At 27.5% G+C, this 23,998-nt stretch overlaps 4 protein-coding genes across 4 annotated transcripts in view; 2 read left to right on the top strand and 2 right to left on the bottom strand.

Moving 5' to 3' along the window:
• Positions 1-1,397: 1,397 nt before the first annotated feature.
• On the bottom strand, positions 1,398-2,805 carry LOC145181685 (uncharacterized). The gene is made up of 3 exons (XM_080056825.2): positions 2,503-2,805; positions 2,003-2,178; positions 1,398-1,890 (listed from the first exon to the last, which is right to left on the bottom strand). The coding sequence occupies exons 1-3, from the start codon at positions 2,675-2,677 to the stop codon at positions 1,564-1,566; spliced, it is 678 nt and encodes a 225-aa protein (XP_079912951.2). The 5' UTR covers positions 2,678-2,805; the 3' UTR covers positions 1,398-1,563.
• On the bottom strand, positions 2,798-12,059 carry LOC145182146 (E3 ubiquitin-protein ligase RNF10-like). The gene is made up of 16 exons (XM_090075310.1): positions 11,492-12,059; positions 10,889-11,031; positions 9,283-9,428; positions 8,927-9,020; positions 8,634-8,753; positions 8,483-8,547; positions 6,762-6,834; positions 6,516-6,585; positions 6,290-6,411; positions 5,450-5,494; positions 5,225-5,365; positions 4,896-5,151; positions 4,377-4,510; positions 4,072-4,285; positions 3,703-3,960; positions 2,798-3,372 (listed from the first exon to the last, which is right to left on the bottom strand). Exons 1-16 carry the CDS (start codon positions 11,610-11,612, stop codon positions 3,167-3,169), a joined length of 2,208 nt encoding a protein of 735 aa, XP_089931436.1. The 5' UTR covers positions 11,613-12,059; the 3' UTR covers positions 2,798-3,166.
• Positions 12,028-14,596, top strand: LOC145182147 (G protein-coupled receptor-associated protein LMBRD2-like). The gene has a single exon (XM_080057421.2). The coding sequence runs from the start codon at positions 12,245-12,247 to the stop codon at positions 14,387-14,389; it is 2,145 nt and encodes a 714-aa protein (XP_079913547.2). The 5' UTR covers positions 12,028-12,244; the 3' UTR covers positions 14,390-14,596.
• A 5,010-nt stretch (positions 14,597-19,606) lies between these two features.
• LOC145181498 (rabphilin-3A-like) overlaps positions 19,607-23,998 on the top strand; it is an 18,292-nt gene continuing 13,900 nt past the window's right edge. The window contains exons 1-5 of the mRNA XM_090075365.1: positions 19,607-19,759; positions 19,859-19,993; positions 21,068-21,197; positions 21,319-21,411; positions 23,099-23,173. Coding sequence (XP_089931491.1) covers positions 19,674-19,759; positions 19,859-19,993; positions 21,068-21,197; positions 21,319-21,411; positions 23,099-23,173 — 519 coding nt within the window. The 5' untranslated portion in view covers positions 19,607-19,673. The remainder of the gene's footprint in view (positions 19,760-19,858; positions 19,994-21,067; positions 21,198-21,318; positions 21,412-23,098; positions 23,174-23,998) is intronic.

The following is a 23,998-nucleotide window of genomic DNA, read 5'->3' as shown; positions in this document are numbered from 1 at the left end:
TGGCTTTTGTTTTAAACACAATTTTGTTGACAGTTTATAAAACTCAACGTTGCTTTAATGTTTTCTATTTGACAGCAATAATATTACGTCATCTAGTAAGTTACTCTTTAATACCCCATTCACACCAACAAAACCGAGTTTTAATAACACTCGCTTTTAAAACGGTGTTTTATTTAGCCACCGCTTTTTTTAACTCATTTATTTGAAACACGGTTTAAAAAAGTAGTGTGAACGGAAAAAATGCGTCACTAGTTTAAATAACCACGATTAAAACAAGTTTTATTTTTGGTGTGAATGGGGTATAAGCCAAGAAACCTATGAATTATGACTTCTTGCACGTGATTCTCAGACGTAAAAGAAGCTTTTAAAGTAATTATTGAAAATGTTATGTTGTAACAATGCCCATTTGATTTGAATGATATAGTTTAAGTCGATGATTTAAATCAGAAATAAAAATCATGATTAAAATCAAAAAATAAAAATTACTAAATTAAAAAAAGTTATTTTTTTCGATGCTTTTTCTCGTTTGTTTAACTGGCGTGCAGTTAAATAAAGAAATTAGAAAGCATGTAGTTGTTATCTGCTTTCTAATAAATCTGGGAGATTGTTTGAAGAGTCCAACTAAAAATGGTCATGTCAAACCAAAATGGAATAACTGATCTGGATTCGGATAATTGATAATTCAAATCAATTTTACCTTTGATTAACCGTCTCTACACCGGATTCAATTACAACCAAAGCACAGTCGTCAGAATGCACAAAAAACGCGCCGAAACTCCAAGAACTTGCGATTTATTAACATTAGGGATACCCATAATTAATTAATTATTTAAGTGGCAACAAAAAAAAAAAGAATTTGATTACATTTAATTTTCTTTTTAATCAATTATGTAATTTCCATCGTTATCAATGACCTTTTGCCGTCTTGTTGGTAGAGTTTCGATTCCCCTTTCATAAAATTTAGTTTCTTTTGAAGAAAAATATTCTTCTAGGTGAGTTCGAACATCATCGACATTTTTGAAAATTTTATTCTTCAGGAAATGTTCCTTAAAACGGAATAATGAAAATCACTTTTAAATTAGGATGACAAATCTTGAGATTTTGTTAAGATGTACTAGTTTTTTGGGAAAACTAGTACATCTTAACAAAATGCCTGCAAGTTATTTCTTTATTAAAAAGCAGTTTTGATTTAAAATACTCAAGATTTCTAGCTCTTAAGACACAGTTAAAGTATATCTCTGTGTTTTTAAAGATACTTTCCAGCACCATCTTCGGATCTTTTATCAAGAGTTTTGAAAAGTTCATGCATTTCAAAATCTTATTGGGGATGAGATGTTTACCATTACAGAAACAATTTTAGATAAGTTAGAAACACAAAACACAAAGAAAAGAATCTGTTTTGGGCTGAAGCAGTTTTTTCTAGTAATTATGATGTCACGCTTCCCCATATAGATAAAAGGATTTTCTTTCACTTAATTGACAAGTTTGTAACCAATTTTCTATAAATATAACTTGTATATAAAGCATCATATAAGCATTTTAACAAATAAAACCTTGCAACATTTATTTTAAATTTTGATTTATAATTTGGTTGAGAAAATATTTATGCCACAGCAAATCTTCTGTTAACTCTGGGTGGAAAGCTGTTGCAATTAGATTTTCTCGTTGAACTGCTACTATGATAGGAACATCTGACTTCTCTTTTAAAAAAACGGTTGCTAAAACCAAAACTTCGTTGCTATTCACCGATGTCACAGCTGGAGCTCTTATGAAAACTCCTTCACATGTTTTTTGGCCGAGCAAGTCACTGTTAAGGATAAGGGGGGCTTGAAAGCTATTTATTTGTCTCCCAAAGAAATTACGAGATACAGATATTTCGAGACCACCGAGCTAGAAAAAAAATATTTAACTATAACGTTTTTACATCCCCCCATTTCCCTTTCAGCGCAATTTAAAAATCGAATTGGAAGAAAAACAGTGAACTTCAACTAAATGCTCTTACGTTGTACTGTCCGCCACTTTCCTGATTACTAATGTCTTTTGAGAGCATGATTAGACCACTGCAAGTACCTAGAACAACTGGTGGTTTCAAGCCACATAACCCTGAACTAATACACTGTTTCAAGCGATCTCCAAAACCGTCACGCGACAGTATTTTACCCATGGTTGTGCTTTCTCCTAAACGGTTTATTTTGAGTTGACAACATAGCGTACAAAAGATGTTTCTGACGTAATTAGTATTACCCGCAATAAACCACACTCGAATTCAGCATTAAAAAAATATATACTAAAATCGAGTTTCTATGATACAAGACAATTTAAAGAGGACGTCAAGAACATTGAAAATAACTGAATCTAATATTTAGCGACCTTTTCAAACAACATTTTTTTCAATCATTTAACCAGAAAAAAACTTAAGATTGATATCTTTGAAAATTGAGAACCACGAAATTTTGAAGTTTAGCCCCATTCAATTCCGTTCATTATTTCAAAGAATAATACCTCCAGGTAGAATAATTCCATTTAACTGCTCTGTGATGTCATCAATTGAACGTATTTCTTTAACTTCTATTCGATAATTGCGGAAATAATCCGAACATTTGAACAATGCATTCTTATGTTCTTCAAATGCGCCTTGTATTGACAGTACTCCGATACGTAAAGGTATTTCTGACATTATCTCATCAAAAAAAGAAATATTCTAAAAATGCACCTGCAAAATATAAACGGTAAATTTTATGAGCTGTTAAATTAAAACAACACGACAAATTGAAACCGACAACAAACAACAAAATACTGGCGTGCTTTAATATATTTCTCAAAATAATCTTTACAATAACTCAAACCGACGGTTTTGCAATTTGCAATCTTTTATAAAGACACAATAAATTCGAAAAAGTCAACGTTTTGAAAATCAATACGTAAAAAAAAGAAAAGAAAAAAAGGCATACTTTCTAAACATACATTATTACAGGGATAATTTTCTAAATAGAGATTACTGGGAAAAACCGTTTCTACCATTAAACTTCTTAACATTGTGTACATGCATTTAAGATAAAAATATTTGAAAAGTTCAGAGCTTTTTCCGTAATAAAGACATTCATCTTTTTTTTATAACCAAAACTCAACAAATGTTTAGAGCAAAAGAAACATTTCAGTTACATTGCTAGTATTTTCTTTGGGCACCAGTGGCAAACAGCAAAACACCTTTTTGCTTTCCCTTCTTTACGCTCTTCCCTTGAACTACATTCAAGCCTTTTAAAGGAGCCGCGAGAATTGCTGCATTAAACATCTCTTTAAAAGTAGGGTTCAAGACTTCTGAGCAATCTGTTTCATTTTCTTGTAGAGCAGGTAAATTACGCGTCAATACATCTAAAAATTTTAAATTCATAGTTAATAATAATAATAATAATAATAATAATAATAATAATAATAATAATAATAATAATAATAATAATAATAATAATAATAGTAATAATAATAATAATAATAATAATAATAATAATAATAATAATAATAATAATAATAATAATAATAATAATAATAATAATAATAATAACAATAATAATAATGATAATACTAATAATAAATAAATAAATAAATAATAACAATAACAGCAACAAAAACAACAACAATAATAACAAAATAATAACAAAATAATAATAAAAATAATATCAAAAAATCATTCATTAAATTCGGTACCTTTATTCTTTTTCGTCGCCAGCGGATTATTATTTGTCTGCTGGAACTTTGTTACACCGCCTTTCGTCTGTTCCACCTTCAACATTTGCGCAAAAGACATGCCTGTATTACTCAAAGTATTGCTTTCATCAGCAATAGTTTCATTAGAAAAAGCATTCTGAGATAACAATTCAGCTGTAGGAGAAAAGCTGCAAGGAAAATCGACTGGATCTGTTAGATCAATGGTGCTTGAAGGAAATTCGTCAAATGTTTGATAACCTTTTAGTCAAACAGAAACTTTCATCAAGAAAACATAAACCAGTAAAATGGAAACTAACATTTGATCTGAAATTTTTAATTCTAAAATAAATCGTAATTGAAACTTTTTACCAAATTCCTTATTTCTTGCATTGCTCGCTTTTTGATCAAACTTTCTTTGTTCTTCTAACTTTTTTGCCCGTATTGTTTTTCTTTTGTTGAACTCAGGCATAAAATTTTGTATTGTATTTTTTGACAAAACCGGTGGCCTAAGCAATAGCTCACAAATGAAAAACTCACATGCCACTGGCAAATGACTTAAATACCTAAACCGCTTACGATGCTCCTAAAAACAAAAATAAAAAATAAAAATATACAAAAAATTAAAATTTTTTATTTTTATAAAAAAAAAAGAGCAAAATATATACAAAATTTACCAAACTCATAGTGAATGATTCAAAGTCCAAAATTTGGCCTGTGATTATGGTTGGTGCATTACATAAAGACCCATACTCCTCTATCAAGCATCTTGCATTAAGAGCATCAATATATATATTTTGACCATCCTCAGCTTTGAAAAAAAAGAAAAAAAGAAAAGAAAATAACATAAGTGAATTAAAAACTATTATGAAGCAGAAATAAAAGTATTTTATAAAATTATAACCACTATTTAGGTAGAATCCTAAAATAAAGAGAAAGCTTAGAAAACTAAAAAAAAAATATATAAAGCTAAACATTTTGAACTGAACATTATATACACGATTGTCTAACTAAAATAGCTTGCTCAACCTAAACATTCTCACACTAATCCTTTTTACCAAACTTCAGCTTTTACATAAAAACACAATAAAGAACAATTTCTATAACAGAAAATTTATGTACAATTTTACATTTAAACTGTATACAAAAATAACAACCTTAAATACAGCAAAATAATAACTTTAACAAATAGTTACCTTGGTAAAAATAATAAAAATCATTCCCTTCGAATCTTTCGTATGAATTACTGACACACTGAGATTCCTGTTTATCAGTATGAGTAATATAAGGGTTTACATCGTGTAGTGAAGTGCACTTAATCATTTGGTCATTGCATTTTTCATTCATGATTGGCAATTCATAAACTGAGTCATTATTCTCAATTATCCTTGATTTTTTTATCTGGCTCTCACAGTCAAGGTTTGGGAAAGGCAGTTCATCATTATCATCAATCTAGCAGAGAAAAAAACAACGTAGATTTGTGTATTAAAATAATTCAAAGAGGTCCATTAATCACTTCACTAACCTTAGCTTGAGAAAGTATGAAAGCCAGACTTCTTTCTTGACAAGTCACAGATGCACTTTTATCATGAGTAGTTTGTGTCACTTGCAGTGGTTCATGTGGTTCATTTAGTTCATGATCAACTTTTAATTTTTCAATCTCATTCTAGACAAAAGCAGATTGCAAACTGATTTCAAACTCATTTCTTAAATTAACCAACTAGATAAAGTATATAAACTTTCAGTTTACCTCAATCTTTCTTAAAGCAGATTGAATGAAACAGTCTTCACCAGTCTGTAAATACAAACTTAAACAGTAAGTGAACAATACTTTAAACAAAAATATATCATTGGATTGGTAATAAAAAAAACAACAACTGATTAAGTAAATTTTAGTACAAAAATAAGATTTTTACACAGAACTAATGATTTTGATGTGCTTTTTCATGTGGATGTAGTCATTTAGTCAAATAACCAGTTCTTGTTTTGTTAAAAAAAAATGTTATTTATGAGGTCTGTAAAAACTTAATTAAAGTGGTATTTGTTAGCTAAACTAATGGTTATTAAAGCATCATTTCAGAAATGTATAGCTAACATGCAAAAAAATCAATATACAATTCAAACAATAACATTATCTTGTCAACTAAAAATATAAGATAGTAAAAAAAAACTTTAAATCAATTATATTACGAAACAGATTATTACAAACAACTGTATTACAAAACAGATTAATTTTTGACTGAGTTTTTCCACCAAGCCCAAAAAAAATTCTTAAATTTTCTAATAAAATTATCTTGAATTTCATGCTTGAAAGTAACATTTTTGGGGGGATGTCATAAATTATTAATTGGTAAAAACCCTTAAAATATCAACCCTAAGCATTATGCAGTTAAATTATTTTGCAGGTCTCATTTTTTATGTTTTTTTTTTTTTTTTTTTTTTTTTTTGAAAAAATCATTTTCATGTCAATTTCATTTGTTTTCATCAAGATTACAAGATCACTTTTATAAGATTAACAGAAAAGCTTTACCATGTTCAGAAACAAACAAATTAAAAAATTGTTGTATATTTTTGGAAACTTATAACGCACCTCATCTGCAATTGCATCTAGAAGCTGATTCTCTAATTCTTTCTTTTCTGGCAGCAGAATTTTTTCAACAACAGAATTTTTGTTTGTCAACATAAGCCTACTGCCAAACCTCAGAAAAACTCCTGAAATAAAATATTTAAAAAAAGTTAAACTGTCAGATAAATCTTAGATATTTATTCAAAAAATGATTCCTAATATTTCTAATATATATGAATAAAATACATACCATTCCAAAAAGAAAAAGATCCATTAGATTCCATTAACTCATCACTTTGAATTGAGGTGAAAAGAGAACTCTAAAACAAGAATAATAAGTGTTAACTTTGTTAAAGATTAGGAGTTTATAAAAACATGAGGTAACATGTAGAATAACTGTAAAACATCTTAAAAATAACTTATCAAAAATAATGTTAATGGTATTACAAGTATTTTAACTTAAAGCTGGCAAGCAACTTGAACAAACATCACTTACTTTTTGTCGCTTCATTAACTTCATTGTGATATTTTCATGTCGGGCAAACTTCTTTCGAACAACATTCACAACACTTTAAGTGAAAAAAATTCTCTTTATAAAATATCTCAATGAAAAAAGATAAATTTCTAAACTAATATTAAATGTAAAAATGTTTAATACAAAAACAATATCATTGTCAAAAAATATGCAATGATGCTTTTTATTGCAGAGCTTTATTATATCATCATTTCAGGAATGGACAGACTGGATTGCACTGTGTTTTCTTAAACAAGGAACCAGAAAATAGTGTGATCTGATTCTTTTAGTCAATCAAGATTTGTATTAAGCTTATTGTTTGCAATCAACTGATAAACCTGGTTGCATTTGCTTTAAATTAACTTACTTTAGAGGGTGACACAAAAAAACAGTAATCAACTTTGTTTGTGTCCCAATAACTTTGATTATTTTATTTCAATTTTTTATTTATTTTTTTATAGTTGAATCGTTCATGTTTTAACCTATATTGGTCTATATTTTTAACTTTTGATATTATCATTTTGTAATTGTCAAGTTAACATTCAGAAATTTTGGCTTTACACAGGCTCAATATGCATAACTGTGGGATTGTATCATTACCCAGTATTGACCTGGGAATAGTCTCTAGGACAATTAAGGGATATCAGGAACTTGATCATGATGGCCACTGCATAGAAAATGTTAGAAACCAAGTGCAAGTATTCCTAGGAAAACTGAGCTCATCTGAGAGCAAATCAGAAGGAATCCAAGAGTCCTAAAAAGGTTCAGCTTCTTAAGTCTGAAAATAAACATGTGCGACTTGAAAGATCAAAACATCTTCTATGTAACCGCAACAAAATTTGGTCAAAGGAAACTCCTGGAATGTCTGCAATTATTGAACATTGACATAATCTGCAACCCATCATGGTTTGAAGTGGATTTTGGGCAAGTTGCAAAACACCTATTACTTTCATTAATCAAGATGTGAAAATCAATTAAGTGTATAGTCGTGACATTCTTTAATCCATAGTACTTCTGTGATCACAAGAGCTTTTCAGCAATACAAATTGGATCTTTCAACAGGATTTTACCCCCAGCTCACAAGGCAAAAATTATGCAAGAAGGGTGAAGGAACCATTTCCTGATTTTACAACATCTGTGGAATGGCTGCCTTATTTGGCAGATATAAATCAAATGGTCTACAGTGTTTAGTCAATTTTAGAAGCAAGTGCATGCATTAAACGCCACAGAGAAAATTGTTGTTACCTTGAAAAGTTACCAACAGCACATCAGTGGTGCACTCAAGACTTTGTTTAGGACGGGATTTTAGAGGAATGAGAGAAGGGGAAGTAGGGGTGAGATACACAGATAAAAAAGACTTTTTGAAATAAAAATTAAATACTAACATTATTAGATTGATAGTACATGTAATAAAAAGATATAAAAAATATAAATAGTAAAAAACTTTAGAGAGGACCAAGAACCCCTCTTTGCCACTGAACTCTGTAGAAAGACTTTTTAATTGTTGAGTCTCATGTATTTGGCAATAACAGATTACTCAGTTTTGAACTGAAAAAGCCTGCTCTGTAAATGGATTTGAATTGGGAAACAGGATTGTGAAATTTTTATTTTGGAACATGCAAAAAACCTGTATTAATGTTATGAATACCATTATATTTTGAAAAATACTTTCTTGTATCAAAACAAACGCTTAAAAATTCAACCTTTTTAAGTCAGCTTCGTGAACTGCTTCATGACAAATTGGGCATTTTCTCCATGTTTTATCAACCTTAAAAATGAAATGGCATAAAAGAAGTATTCAAAGAAATCTAAAAAAAAAAGTAAAAAATATTTTCTTAACAAAGTAACACTTGCCAACTGCAAATAATGAAGAATGCAACTCCAGCAGAATACATGACCACATCTTGTTATTTTTGCTGCAACCGGTGGGAACAAACAGATAGGACAACTAGGTATTTCATGTGTGGGTAAGTACTAGAAAAATCATAAGTACAAAGTAAATCTCTAAAAATAACTGGATTTACTGCTAAATAATAGATTACCTTTCAAGCATAATTTATGTTAAAAATCTATAACCAATATATATCAAATATGTTAACAGATGCATAGAAAAGATAAAAATTTCATAAGTAGAATAAATTTCTTACAACAAGCCTTATGGATTCCCATGCTACCAAAACATCTGGGTCAACTCCATTAATGAGATACTTTTCCGGAATATTATCCACAACAAAGTAACAACTTTTCAAAAATATTAAAAAAATGGGGTGTTGAGCATTAAACTTAAATTAATGTAAAATAAGGTCAACCAACAGGTTGTATGCACAAATATTGGTAAGAAAACCATGAAACATTTTAAATAGATACAAAATAAATTGAAAAAAAGCAAATACTGATTATTTTTAAATAATGTATTTCTTTAAAAAATGAATTAAAAATAATATTTTAATTCAAAAAAGACATTGATAAGGTCCTGAACAAAGCTAACTATTGAAAGACATACTTTGATTGCAAAAAAACTTCTTTGTTGAATGTTGCCATCTTTTTTCTTTTATAATTGCTTGATTGGTTATTGTGCATAAAACTTGATGTGGGACACGAATAATGGAAGTTCAACAGTAAACTTGCAGAAGATGATGAATGGTTGTTCTAAATTCAAAAAATTTGGAAATTAGGAAACTACAACAAATAACAATACCAATACAACAGCATTTGATTTAGAGAACTAACATAACTTAGGGGAGGTTAAGTATTATCTCATTTCATACACATTTTAAAAACTAAAAAAGAAACCTGACTTCCTTAAGCAAATAATAGGTTTATTTAACTTGAAAAAGTTAAATAAATTGCAGTCACATTTTTAACTTCTCACAGCAAGTTGCAACTATATGTGAAGAGAGTGCTAAGGTAAGGCAGAGTGTAATTGAAAAGGTTTGCCTCGTCATGGATGGAATTTCTGAGCCTATATTTGATAATAGCTACTGTTATAAAGCTGAATATATGTTAACAATTTGCACTTATGTACACTAGAGTGGTGTGCTTCTTGAAAGATAAAAAATTATTCATGAACAGTGGAGTTTTCAAGGGAGTGTTTGTCATGAAGAGATCAGAGAAACACTTGATTTACCTTAAAATTTTACACTTTAATAAAATAGTCTTCCTTAATAGTAATAATAATAATAATAGTAATAATAATAATAATAATAATAATAATAATAATAATAATAATAATAATAATAATAATAATAATAATAATAATAATAACAATAACAGTAATAATAACAATAACAGTAGTAATAATAATAATAATAATAATAATAATAATAATAATAATAATAATAATAATAATAATAATAATAATAATAATAACAATAACAGTAATAATAACAATAACAGTAATAATAATAATAATAATAATAATAATAATAATAATAATAATAATAATAATAATAATAATAATAATAACAATAACAGTAATAATAAAAATAATAATAATAATAATAATAACAATAACAGTAATAATAATAATAATAATAGTAATAATAATAATAATAATAATAATAATAATAATAATAATAATAATAATAATAATAATAATAATAATAATAATAATAATAATAATAAAAATAATAATAATAACAATAATAAAAACTAAATAAAAATTGCAAGTTTTTATGAATTGAATTTAAATAATTCAGGCAGACCCAATATAATGGGCAGAAAAACTCAATAAAGAAAAAAGAATCTTTGTAGTTAGGAGCAGCATTTTGTTTATAGAGCTGAAACTTTTTGTTTAATAATAACAACTTTGAAGCATTTCAAATTAAATGAAATTTTCAAATTTTAATCCAATAAGAAATTAGATTTTTTATGTTTGGTTCAACAATTTTCAAATTTTAACCATTTCCACCAAGTGAAGAAAAACAAAATAACCAATATCTCTGAATACTAAACATAGTTAATACTTAAATAATATGCTGAATTACTTTCAAAGTACATTAATCCATAAACTTTTTTGACATGATTAAATTATCAATCCTTAATCTCAAAATTTTATCAATCCTTAATCTCAAAGTTTTAAGTTAATAAAGAAATGCCCCTTTACTTACCATACTAACTTTTTTGTCAAAGTAAAGGGAATCAGATGAGTACAACATTTTAGAATTTTTGGAGAAAGATTGATCCCTTTTTCCACGATTGTAACTCTGCTTATTTGTCTTAGCAGCATTACGACTTGCAGTACAAACAACTCCTAAAAGAAAACACATAACTATAAAAATATTAGGATTAATCTTATTTTGAAACAATAATTTGCAACAGCCATCTATTCCAAGTGGAGCTTTTCTCTGATTTTATCTTTGTTTTTAAGAAGAAAGATTTTTTTTGATTACTTTGTTTAGAATCACATTATTCATGTGATAAAATGTCTGTACTTGTACACAATTTATACAAACTCCTAAAATTTTAGTAAAGCCGTGTTTTCTTGGTAGCATTCTTTTTAAACCAATTAACAAATATTGAATAAGTTTATCAACTAAGATGTTGAATAAAAAATTAAAAAAAAAAATTGTTATAACAATCTATCAATAACATTTACTATATTTCAAATTGACTAACTTAGAAAATTAAGATAAAAAAAAGTTGAGAAAACTTTTTCAATACTTATAGTTTTTTAAAACACACAAAATAGGCCTAAATCACATTAGTCATACCATTAGCATTTCGTCCTTTAAACTTAGCTTTTTCAGCTTCATGTTCCAAGCCCGCGCCAGCAATCCAGCGATTTACATGTTGAATTGGTTGATTTTGGACTTGTCCAGTAGGATGATGCATCTTCACTATAGTCAAAAGAACTGAATTTTGTGTTTTCTATGCTTGAATTTTTTCTATCATAAAAGAGCAAACTCTCCAGCCAGAAAAGGCAAAAATGAGAGCTGCCTGAGTATTTACAAGTAATGTCTACTTCAGTTAAAGCCAAGGAAGGCGTTGCTTCATTATAATTTACAATGTTGTTGCTCATCTTTAGCACTCCATGATTATACAACAAGAGTAAAATAATTTTTTTATCAATATCTTCGTAGTATTTTATGAAATTTCGTGAAATGTAGCTGAAGGGTTTGGTGAAAGAAAGTGTTGGAGATATAAGTTTCTCCAACTGGTGTTCAGAGACAAGGTCAATAATCGGTTCAGGACGCAGCAAATATGTTAGAGATTAAAACGTTTCTTTAACATCGGGTCGTTTAGCTGAGGTCACGCATAAATTAAAAACCGAAGTGAAGTAATAAAATCCCTAAATATTGCGGAATTGACCAAGGTCTTTAAATTTCAAGATGAAGGACAGAGGACTCTAACCCAATCAGTTTTTCAATTCGTTAACATCATATTTTAGGCTTAAAACCTTTATATATAATTTGCAATTGATACTTTTATATTTAAATATCTAATCAGAGACTGGAATTAATACCATGTCAGCTCTACCATTCGCTTTTGAGTTTGTTTGCGTATTTTTTGGAACATTACTAATACTTCATCAATATGGAAACTTACGCAAGCAGCATATTTTAGTGACACTTGCAGTATTTATTTCCTGGTTTTTTTCGTTTCTCATTATATTTATCCTACCCCTTGACGTCTCAAACAGTACTTACGTAGAATGTATAAATTATTTGAAACAAAATGACACACTTAAGCAAAGCCAAAATTTAGTTGGTTATCAATCAATAGGAATTGATGGTGTGATGCAAAGCAAAAATAAACCTGCTTGTTTTATTCCTTGGTCCTATGTCTCAGGTGATCTTTTACCTTATTTATGGCGTATTATTTATTGGTCTTCACAGATATTATCATGGATTCTATTACCTATGATGCAATCATATGTTTATGCAGGATCATTTACAGTTTGGGGAAAAATAAAAACAGCTTTATTTGAAAATGCCATATGGTATGGAAGCTATTTAGTAATATTTGGAGCATTACTAATTTATGTGGCTCTAAAGCCAGAACTTTCACTAAATGCAGATAGTTTAAAACTCATTGGAATCACTGCATCAAATACATGGGGGTTATTGCTTTTAGTTTTGTTACTTGGTTATGGATTAGTAGAACTGCCACGCAATGCATGGAATATGTCTCAGCATAATCTAAGACTTGAACAAACCTATTTCAAAATTTCAAAGTTGAGTACTTACAAGGAAGATGCAGAAGAAGAGCTAGCAGATACTCTAAGTGAAGTAAAAAAAGCATCAGAAGAAATTAAATACAACAGCAACTTAAGAAAGCATTTAGATATCATTATTAAAAAATGTCCTGAGAGTAGTATTGCACTGTTTTGTAAAGGTACAGATGATTTTATAGATTATAAAACAGGAAGTACCGAGTTTAATGATAAAGCTCTTGTAAAGTTGCATAAAAAAGTAATGGTAATAACACAACGTGCTCATCGAACACAAGTTCAGTGGAATGCATTGCTTAAGCTGGCTTTTTATCTAGAAGATGTTGAGAGAAATAAATCTAACAATGAGAAAAAATTTAAGTTGTCTTTTACTGATCATACCCAAAATAGTATCTTAACTATGCGCTTACAGTGGGTGTGGGAACTAACCATAAAACCATGGTTGTTTCGACTGTTTTCATTACTTTTGTTAATTTTAAGTGTCTGTTTGGTATGGTCAGAGTCAACATTTTTCTGCACTGATCCAGTTTTATCCATTTTTACCCATCTTATTAAACTTACAAAAACAAACTATTTGTATTTGCAAATGGAGGTTGTATCTTGTGTTACCATAGCTTACATGTGTGCCTGCACATATTACACTGTTTTTAAAATTAAAATATTTAATTTTTACTATTTTGAGCCTCATCATGAAACAGATGCTAACAGTTTACTTTTCAGTGGTCTGTTGTTTTGTCGTCTTACCTATGCAATATGTCTAAATTTTCTTGCAATGATACACATGGATGGTCATGTTACAGGAAGAACTGGCACTGAGATTAGTGAGACTTATTTTACAAAGTTTATGGGACATATGGATTTACTGTCATTTATTGCTAAAGGCTTTAATTTGTACTATCCAATGATTGTTCTACTTGTTTGCATATGTACTTACTTCAGTATTGGTAAAAGAATACTGCATTGTCTTGGAATGCAACAATTTCTAAGTGATGATGATTTCTCTTCAGATTTTGTGCGGGAAGGTAAAGAGATCGTAAGGCGTGAAAAACGCAAAGTTGAAAGACAGATAAATGGGAAACGTTGGCCTGTAAAATCAAAAGCTGACCACTATGCTGGTGGAAATGATAAAGAATTTAATGAAGGAGTTGTCAATGGTTCAGATGATTCTATAATTGAAACTCCATCTCTGAGTTCAAAAACAAGACTTACAGTGAATAAGCCATGCTTGTATTCAAAATTTAATGATGGTGATGATAAAGTCCAATTAATGTCTGACATTGAATATGCCCCCCCAGAAACAAATGAAAGGATGTCAAAAGGGTATCAAAAAATAAGTGGCATTACCCATTCAAATGTTCCATCTCGCTCAAGTGTTCTGACTCGTTCAAGTTTACCATCACGTTCAAGTGTTCCAAGAAATATTTTTGACGATGCGTAATTATTTGGAGTTTTATTTTGTGTCTAATATTTAGGGTTTGTACTCTCCTCAAATAATATAAATGGTTAAATTTATTTTTGCTAATTATATATAATGAATACTATCTTTGTAAATTATATTTATTGTTAGGGTGGAATAACACTGTTACAAGATTGACTTGTAAATCAATTAGACTGACATTTTTTTGAGATAGTATCTCACACTAAATTGCTACTTCGTTCCTCTTCTGCCCCTCCCCTTTTCCGTATTTTCTCCCTCATCCATAACAAAAAGCATTTTATCTTTGAGTATTCTACAGAAGTATTTATATCCTTTTTGTTGTTTTTTTACATCAGTTCATTGATGTTTAAGGTTATTAAATGTATTTTTATACTTTATGATGAAAACCGTGTTTTTCTTTCCGTAAAATCAAAAACACTGCTATGGAAGTATTTACCCTGTTTGTTATTATTAAGCAGAGTAAATGTTTCCGCATTTATTTGTTAATTTTTTGATTTTATAGAAAGAAAATAAAACGGTTAAGTAACAAAGTTACTAATAGTTTATGGATTTCTAGACAAGTATAAATATTTTTGTGAGCTCAGTTAAACAGTTTTTTTAAAACTATTTCTTTTGCTTTTCTATTTAGAAATTTGAGTGAGAGATCTCAAGACATTCTTTGAATCATTTAGCGATTTGTAAACAGTTAATCGTAAACGTTCGTTTTCGGTTACTATTCGTGACGAATCACAACGAACAGTAACGAGAAGGACCAATTACTCTTTGAAACTTGTCGTTTATGAACGACCAGCGATTAGTCACTTGAATTTTTTAAAAAATCTCTGCAATCAAACTATTAAATGGTTTATTTAAAAGAATGTCAAAGTTTAAATAACAGCATGAACATTTTTTCCCTTGGTATACACAATTGCAATCAGCTTAAGTTTGTAATTGAAGTAAATAATAGTTTTTATGTAGTCTTTCCACGCCCTATTAATGCTTACACAAGTTTTGTAGTGTACATAAGTTTTGTTTAGTGTTCCATTGGTCTCGGAATAAACGTTAATTGATTTCCTACTTTGATGCAAACTTATTTTAAATTATAACATTTTATGATTCGCTGTATCTTGGATATGATTTTAGACAAAAGCTGAAACGTTGTAAGTAGAGATTTTTAATATTTTGTTAACTATACCAGGTGGTTGGCTTTAATTTTGCAACAAAGACAGGCGATTGTTGCATCAAAAATACCTCGGTCCTTATCTTCACCGATCGTTCATCAGAAATCATCATAGTTTACTAAATTTATTACTAACTTAGTTGGTTTGCAATTCGAGTACTTTTAGTACTTAGGTCTACAACGTAAAATAAGAAAACACAAGCATGCTTGCTCATCAAACAATTGTTTAGCTAATTGATCGTATTTAAATTCACTGGGAAAATGGTTTAATCAGTGCTGGTAAAGACGTGGCAGAAAGCGTTTAGGAAGTTTAAGAGATGTACTTTATTCAAAACAAAATTATGCCAATAAAATCATTTATTCCATAAAAGATTTAAGAAAATTTTCAGGCGTAAGTTTTGAAATAATAGAACTCTCCAGTAACTAGCTGTGCGGCAAAAAAAATAAGTTCAGTGCACGCTTTCTTGTAAAGATGCACTTAATGGTCATGAAAACAAAAAAATATGAAATTGCATTTTTTAATTCCTTGAGAGTGAACTTTATTCTCTTTTATCCAAATTTGTTTTCCGTTATTTTGAGACATTAGATATAAGTACTGTTATAAATTTAACCACCTGCGATTTTTTTGAGAATTTTACAACTTGACAGCTTTTAACACTGCTAGTGGCTAGTTAGATGAGGGAGAATGACCTACAAATGATATTATTCTAAACTTTATCTGTAAATGAAAGAAAAAAGTGATTATTTTGTTTCTATTAATCTATAAAGTAAGATAGAACATAGTGTTTCCCGGTTGTTTTAAGACAGGAAATAATCCCCAAAAACATAACTCTTCTTCTCATAAACAAGAATTTGATGGATAAAAGGTACAATCTATGTACACACAAGTAGCATAAAAGACAAAGCTAGTGTTGTCGTGGAGGAATTTTTGTTCCTCTGTTTTACCAACCCTTTTCATGATCAATAACTTTTGAAGATTCTGGTGATTCTTCAACTTGCTGTCAGGTTCAAGAACTCCAAATAGAATGAACAGGTTTTTACTAAAAAGGTATAGCTGTTACCTTTGACCAACTGTTATAAACATAATTACTTTGAATCATAAGCTAAAAAACCACAAAAATTGTCAACAAAATTCTTACTTCGCCTGTTTTAAACTCCAATTTGTGCAATTGCACCAAAACATATAAATAATATAAATATTGGATTTTTCGAAACATTCAGGCAATTTTCTGATACACCGTATTATACCTTTGATACCCCTATGTGTTAAAAATATTCTTGTGATAGTGTCAAGACACCAGTTTGAGTAAATTTTTGAAAAAAAAAAAAAAAAAGTAAAGTAATAAAAATCAATATATAGAAACCTGATATTTTTATCCTAATGCCATATCCAATAACTTTAATGTCATAGCTCAAAATATTTTTTCAAACAATTAAAAATTACAAATTTAGTTTAATATACAATAATCTGAAAAACCTGTCGATCAAAGTTGTTGACCAAAAGTGTTGGCCTAAAAGTATTGATCAAATTGCTGATCAAAGTTTGTTGAGCGAAAATGCCAGTTGGCTTTCAAATACAACAATTTCAATTAGAAGTCTGCATACATCTATGTTTTGAATGTCCTAATTTGTCTTACGGTCGAACTTGGAATTCCCGGTGGAATTCCTTCCGAATTACAACTAGTTACTCTGATACATAAGTTTAATTATAGCTGAACTGAATATTTAGGTAAACGAATTGATGTTTAACATTATGAATCAATGAAAATTTCGGTTCATTAAATTGGATTATTTTCAATTGTTTTTAGAATAAATCTAACAGTTTGAAAATTCAATGTAGCTTTAAAAAATTTGCAGTGCTTAATAAAAAATAAATAAATAAATAAATTTCCGGAAAAAATTGAGAATGCTCCCATTAAAAAAAACAAACAAACAAAAAACTACTGAAATTTTTTGTAAAACATTGTAAAAATTCGATAAACAATAACAAAGTTTATTTTTTAACACAAATGCGACAAATCCACGACAAAAGATATACCCACAGCCGTGTTTTTAAGACCTAAGAGGTTAAATATGCCAAAGTTATATATCAAGACGAAACTTCCAGTCACAACTTTAAGGTCGTTTTTCATATGCTGTACTTACTACAACAATAGAAAAATAAACTGCTTTCGACGTATAAAACGCATTCAGCAAATTTAAACATTCAAATTGATTGTCTGATACGTTCGATGAAATTGATAGTATCCCGCTGATTAAAACATGTCTTTTTTTAGCCGCAAAAATAATGCATAAAAGCTAATAACTTTATTGACGTGTTGATTTGTGGAGAAAAACGAGATTATTTTGTGTTTTGGTATTATCTTGTTTGATTTCAGTAAGAAGTCGAGAAAAAAAGAAAAGCACTAATCTTTATAACCATGACAACAGGTGCATTTAAAAATAACCGCAGACATTATTCTTAAAATTGAAAAGCATATGGCTCTATGCATTCGAAGCATTGTGTAACTAAATGTAAATATAAGTTTCATGTTTATATACGAACTGAGAGTTATTGAATATATTCTATGAACCAACATTTGGTTTTCAAACTCTTTTTTTCAGTTTTCACTTTTCATATTAAGTATGATTTGTCTGTTAGATGTTTTTGTTTTTCTGTATTTTAGTGAAATATGGAGTGTCAGTTTATTTTAAATATGCTAATTCTTTGAGATACATTAACGGTTATTTTAAATATGTTTGTGTACTGATATGCATTAACAATTGTATAACATATAACAAATTAAATATGTAAGACTATATATATATATATATATATATATATATATATATATATATATATATATATATATATATATATATATATGTATATATATATATATATATATATATATATATATATATATATATATATATATATATATATATATATATATATATATATATATATATATGTTTATATTTATATTTATGTAATGTATACATAGATTGTATGTAAGTATACATTATATATATTTTTATTCACTATTGATTTTTCAATAGTTCTCTTTTAAACATTTATTTGAAATAAGATATATATAATAAGATATAAATACTTAAAGAAGTTAAAGTTTGATTGGTGCTTAAGTAGCTCTGTTTTGTAAACCAGTCTATGGTTTTATTTTTCTCTGTATCTATAAAGTTTATTGTTAGGAAAAGAATAAAAGCACTAAAAAAAAAAAAATTTTCTTTGCTAAAGAGAATGTGCAAATTTTTTTGTCTTCTTTTATAATATGATTATTGAAAGTACATAATTAAATTTTCATGCAAATAAACTTACATTAATAAAATTTTGTTTGCTTATGAGGCTTTATACAAATAATTGTTTAAAGTGAAGATATAATATTCAGCAAATGAGCAAATAAAGGTTGTCTTTTATTTATTGTGTGTTTGTATGTGTCTAAGTATGTATGCATATATATATATATATATATATATATATATATATATATATATATATATATATATATATATATATATATATATATATATATATATATATAGACACACACACACACACACACACACACATACACACACACACACATATATATAAAAATTTAACTTAAATATATGTATGTTAAAGTCAGTTATTTTTCTTAAGACTATGGTTATTCCTTGTTAACATGATAGATAATTTGTATAAGTTAGAAGTATTATGACTAATATTTGTTCAAACCAACTTTTTAATTTCAATTTTTCTAGCTTTTGAAATAAAGTAAATTTGTTTCCTTTTTTTTCAGTAATTATGGTTTGATCTAAATTACTTAGGAACAAATACATCAAATGCAAGCATGATTTATTTTATGCTGAATATTTTGGAAAATCAGAAAAATAATTTTTTTGCGTGTCTTGGTTTCTAACCATGCTAAGCTGATTGGAAAGTTTTAAAATATGAATTGCAGTTTTTATATAAAATAATTTGCCTGAAAATTTTTTTTTTATCTATTATGATATCTACTCAAGTTTTAAGCATTTAAAACAAATTAAAAACTGTTTTTTTGTTGTTTTGTTTGAAGCAAAATTTCTTTTGTGATGTTTAGTTAAAGAACTTCCATATATTTGAATTTAAAAAAATTATGAATTATGTCATTGAAAATGGTTGAGCTTTCTATTGATGGAGATGATCGGTGGACCATTCCTGATGATCGCCAGCTTGCTTTAAGAGGAAGGTAATTTTTTGAATTTATCTTTCAAATTTTTAAATGAGTTTTTTCTTGTTTGTGTATTATGCATACATATTTCTTGTTTTACATAAATTTGATGTCTAGGTTAGATACAGGATGGTCAAGTTACAAAGGATATTCTCGGAGAGGTGAAGTATTAACAGAAGAGGAATTTCATATTTTAGCAGATGTTATGAGCAGACGAGATGCCAAGCAAAAACAAGAAGAATTACGGATTGGGTAAATATTTTTTTAGTTTTTATGTGTCTCTTTTGTTAGTTATAACATCATTTAAGATCAATTAAGAATTATTTTGAAGTTGTTCATTATTGAATGATTAATTAGTAATTAAATGTTTAAATTCAAAATAATAAAGTTCTAACATAAGCACTTCAGCAAATAAGTTTTTAAATAGTTTGGTGATGAAATTCACGAGATTTATTTATTAGATGAAGTTGTTTGATTTTTGTAAACAAATTATGGAAACTTGTTAATTTCAGTTTCTTATGTTAAAAGTTATGATTAATGTCATGTAAAAACTATTAAAGAATTTATTAAAATTTGTTTACATGATGTATAATAAATCTTGCTCATGGGCATTCTTATAATTCTTAGTTTTATAAAAGAAATCTTTCCTTGCTTTTTGATGCTATTTCATCAATTCCAAATGATTAGCCCTTTACTGAGTATGCAACTTGATGGTATGTTGCATGTGTTAACCTTTTCACCTTTAAGATTGGTCAAGTTTAGATAATCAAATGTTAAGATATTGTTTTGTACACTATATACTTAAATGCTTTATGGAAGTTCAGAAGAGCTAATGATCAACTTTTTAAATTTGATTTAAAACTTCTAATGTTTAAAAAAACTTCAAAACTTTCTTGTGTTTCATAAAATTTTTCTTTTACATTTTATGAAAAAGAAATGAAAAATAACTTTTTTTTTCAAAGAAAAAACTTTTAAATAACAAAAAAACAGACTTTTTACTGTTTAGGTATTATTCAGTTTTAACAAAAAATGTAATTAAAATGTAAAATAATAAGAAAGTACCTTTCTACAGTTAAGTTACCTCAGCAATTTAGTTTGAAATACTAGATTTTTTAAATTTCTAATGTTCATATTTAACATAGCCCTCTACAGAGAATGTTTCATTAACAATATAATTATTTTTTTAGGTTAAAATATATTTAAGAGTTAGGTTCTGATGTTATTACATGTATAAATTTGGGTGGATTTCAGATTTAAAAAAATGTTTTTTTCTAAGATTATACTTAAATGATCATTTTCTTATACTAACATTGACATATATTTTAGGACACTAGTGAAAAAACTTGAAGATATGCGTAAAAATGTGCTTGGAGATGGAGTTCAGACATGTTTAATATGTGGTACAAAAGCTGGTCTATTAAAAGACTCTCTAAACTACTGTCTTCATTGTGGCCATGTCAGCATAATTCTTTTTTTAAATTATTGCTCTAAATTGTTTCTCTTTTTCCTTTGAGTTGTGAAAAATATTATGATGTATTAGTATGTGAAAAATATTATGATAAAAATTTCTTATTTAGATGGTTTGCCCAAAGTGTGGTGTGGATTCTAAGTTAACCTCAGAAATATCAAAAAAATACTTTTATTGTGTTATTTGCAATGAAGAAAGACAGGTTATTTTAAAAAATATTTACATTTAACAATTTGTTATTCTAAAGAGGCATTTATTTTACATTTCACAAAATTATACAGCACAAATATCTATAGTCAAATAATTTCATATTAAAGTATAGGTGTATTTCAATGAAGTTTAAAAAAAAATCAGCTTAGGTTAAGATTGATAACTACTTCAACAGTGTAATAATGTAAATGTATCGTACATAAAGCAGTGTTATATTTTCAAAATATGTATGTAAAATTGAAAGATGGCTTCAATGGGAGATTAGTAATTAAAATATGATATTAAGTAAAAAGAATTAATAGTGGATATAATTATACTTAAATCTTACATACAAACACAGAAATAGCAAAGATTTTTATGTAGAGGCAACTGAAGATGATAAAGGTGAGCAAGGATTCTATTGACTAATGGTGTTCTTAAGAGCAGGCTTCAGTAGGACTTCAGTTTGTTACTTTAGGTTTCTCAAAAATTTGGAGACCATATTTTTGAATAAATAGTTTTAGGATACCACATTTTATTTTATTATGCCATTCTTTATTTTCCTATGCATTATTTTACTAATATTATGCAAAATTGATCTTCATGCTAAAACTAAAATTCTTACACTTGCTGGAGGTTTATTAATAAATATTGATAAGATTTCAAGGATGTTTTTAAAAAAATATTCAGAGGATGGTGTTATACAAGACATAATTTCGCTCAATAATTTTCTGTTCATTGTTTTATGCGATTTTTTTTTCTAATGATTTCGTTGTGTCACTTTTAAGACTGTTAAGCTATTTATTAAATACACATATACATATATATATGTATATATATATATATATATATATATATATATATATATATATATATATATATATATATATATATATATATATATATATATATATATATATATATATATATATATATATATATATATATATATATATATATATATATATATATATGTAAAAGCAGCCTAACTAAAATTTATATCATTTTAAATTTTGTCTAGCTTGCAATTTGTGATATTTAAATTTTTTTCTTCATAATATAAATCTAACAGTATTTATATTTTACCATCCCCATCATTTTTCTCTCTTTATCATCTAAGCCTCCTTTACGCAGTATGTTTATTGATTGATCGATTAGTCTGATCAAGATCTGGGTTATGTGTGTACATACATTTCTTGTTGTGAATATAATTTCCCTGAAAGGAGTTTTGAAAAAAAAATTAAAAATAAAAAGAGTTCTCAAGGTCTCAATCCTGTTAGATTTTCATAACCACAAGTTGTTCAAATTCTCTTAAATTCTTCATATTGAGTTCTGTTTTTCATTATTATTAAAGATTACTGTAAATTGACCATTTTTGGGATTTAATTTAAGTACAATGTATAATGAAGGTATAATAACTAGTAAAACAGAGGACTTAATGTGATTGCTCATCTTCAAGATTTGATCATCTTTTTTACCAGCAGAAAAAAGTATTTAAAAGCATAATATAGCATTAGAAAAAAAAAAATTGAAAATAATAACAACTTTAAGATGGCTTTTAAATCTTATTTTGACAATAATTTAGAAAAAATGTGTTTCCTCATTCAAGTAAAACTAATTTTAAATATTAATATTTCAAAAAGTATTTTTGTTTAATACTTATCTAAGAATCTTTTTTTTTTATCTTTTTTTTTATTTAGTTATGGAAGTCATCTGGTGCATGGTTTTACAACTCAATACCGAAGTATGTCATTGCTGATGTGGGCTCTGAAGCTGTAAATAATACTCATTACGTAAATATTGAAACTGAAAACCTTTGAAAACATTTTTGCTGTCAGTTTCTGACAATATTGCAACTTTTAAGTCATATTATCTCTTTAATATCATTTCTATAATGCTTAATAATAGGAAAACAACTCTATTTTCTACATACAGTAAGTATGAAGAAAATACATTCTTTCATGATATCTAGCTTGACACCTAAACATTGAAGAATTTATGCAAGAACATTTTCTCAAACTTTAAAAAATTATTACTTCAGAAACTTTAAGATTGTTACTACACTCCCTGACAAAGTTCTAAGACCACATTCCGTTTCAGTTGTTAATAAAAACAACTCATGAAAATAATGAGATATATAAAAAAAAATAAAAGATTTTGCTTAAAGTTTTTGCTTTTAAGTGACAAAATTTTAAGACCATTTTAGTTTTTTTCTTAATACTGAATTTGTCCACCATTTTTTTATTGCTAAATAAGTCTATTTGGCATTGAATGAATAAAGTTTTTCTAATTTATCTGAGGTTATGTGATCCCAGCATCCCTTTTATTTTTCTTTTAACTCATTGACATTATCAAATTGCTTTCCATTTGCATAAACCAAACAAACTAAACAAACCAAACTACATTGTATGTTTTGAATAGGATTTAAGTCCAGGTTATTTGAAGGCCATTGTAAAATATTTTTGTTTGTTTGTAACCATTTTTTTGTATGATTTAAGCTATGAATGCTCCGTCCTGTTGAAAAATTGGATTTTTGCTACTTGTTTTTTTTAAAGCAACGTAACAAACTTTCTAATTTTGAGGTAACAAACTTTCTAATT

Source organism: Hydra viridissima, unplaced genomic scaffold, assembly GCF_058129835.1.
Source record: "Hydra viridissima isolate aposymbiotic clone 2 unplaced genomic scaffold, HvirCarnegie_v1 scaffold_20, whole genome shotgun sequence".
NCBI classification, from domain to species: Eukaryota; Metazoa; Cnidaria; class Hydrozoa; order Anthoathecata; family Hydridae; genus Hydra; species Hydra viridissima.
This window is presented reverse-complemented; position numbering and strand designations above follow the sequence as displayed.

Excerpts from the sequence above, each read along its gene's own strand:
- LOC145182147 (XM_080057421.2), top strand. The coding sequence starts at position 12,245 with ATGTCAGCTCTACCATTCGCTTTTGAGTTTGTTTGCGTATTTTTTGGA.
- LOC145181685 (XM_080056825.2), bottom strand. The coding sequence starts at position 2,677 with ATGTCAGAAATACCTTTACGTATCGGAGTACTGTCAATACAAGGCGCA. Across the intron at positions 2,179-2,502 it reads TGGAATTATTCTACCTGGAG|GAGAAAGCACAACCATGGGT; the intron begins GTATTATTCTTT and ends TAAACCGTTTAG. Across the intron at positions 1,891-2,002 it reads AAAGTGGCGGACAGTACAAC|CTCGGTGGTCTCGAAATATC; the intron begins GTAAGAGCATTT and ends TTTTTTTTCTAG.
- LOC145182146 (XM_090075310.1), bottom strand. The coding sequence starts at position 11,612 with ATGCATCATCCTACTGGACAAGTCCAAAATCAACCAATTCAACATGTA. Across the intron at positions 11,032-11,491 it reads TAAAGGACGAAATGCTAATG|GAGTTGTTTGTACTGCAAGT; the intron begins GTATGACTAATG and ends GTTTTCTTTTAG. Across the intron at positions 6,835-8,482 it reads CACGAAGCTGACTTAAAAAG|TGTTGTGAATGTTGTTCGAA; the intron begins GTTGAATTTTTA and ends TTTCACTTAAAG.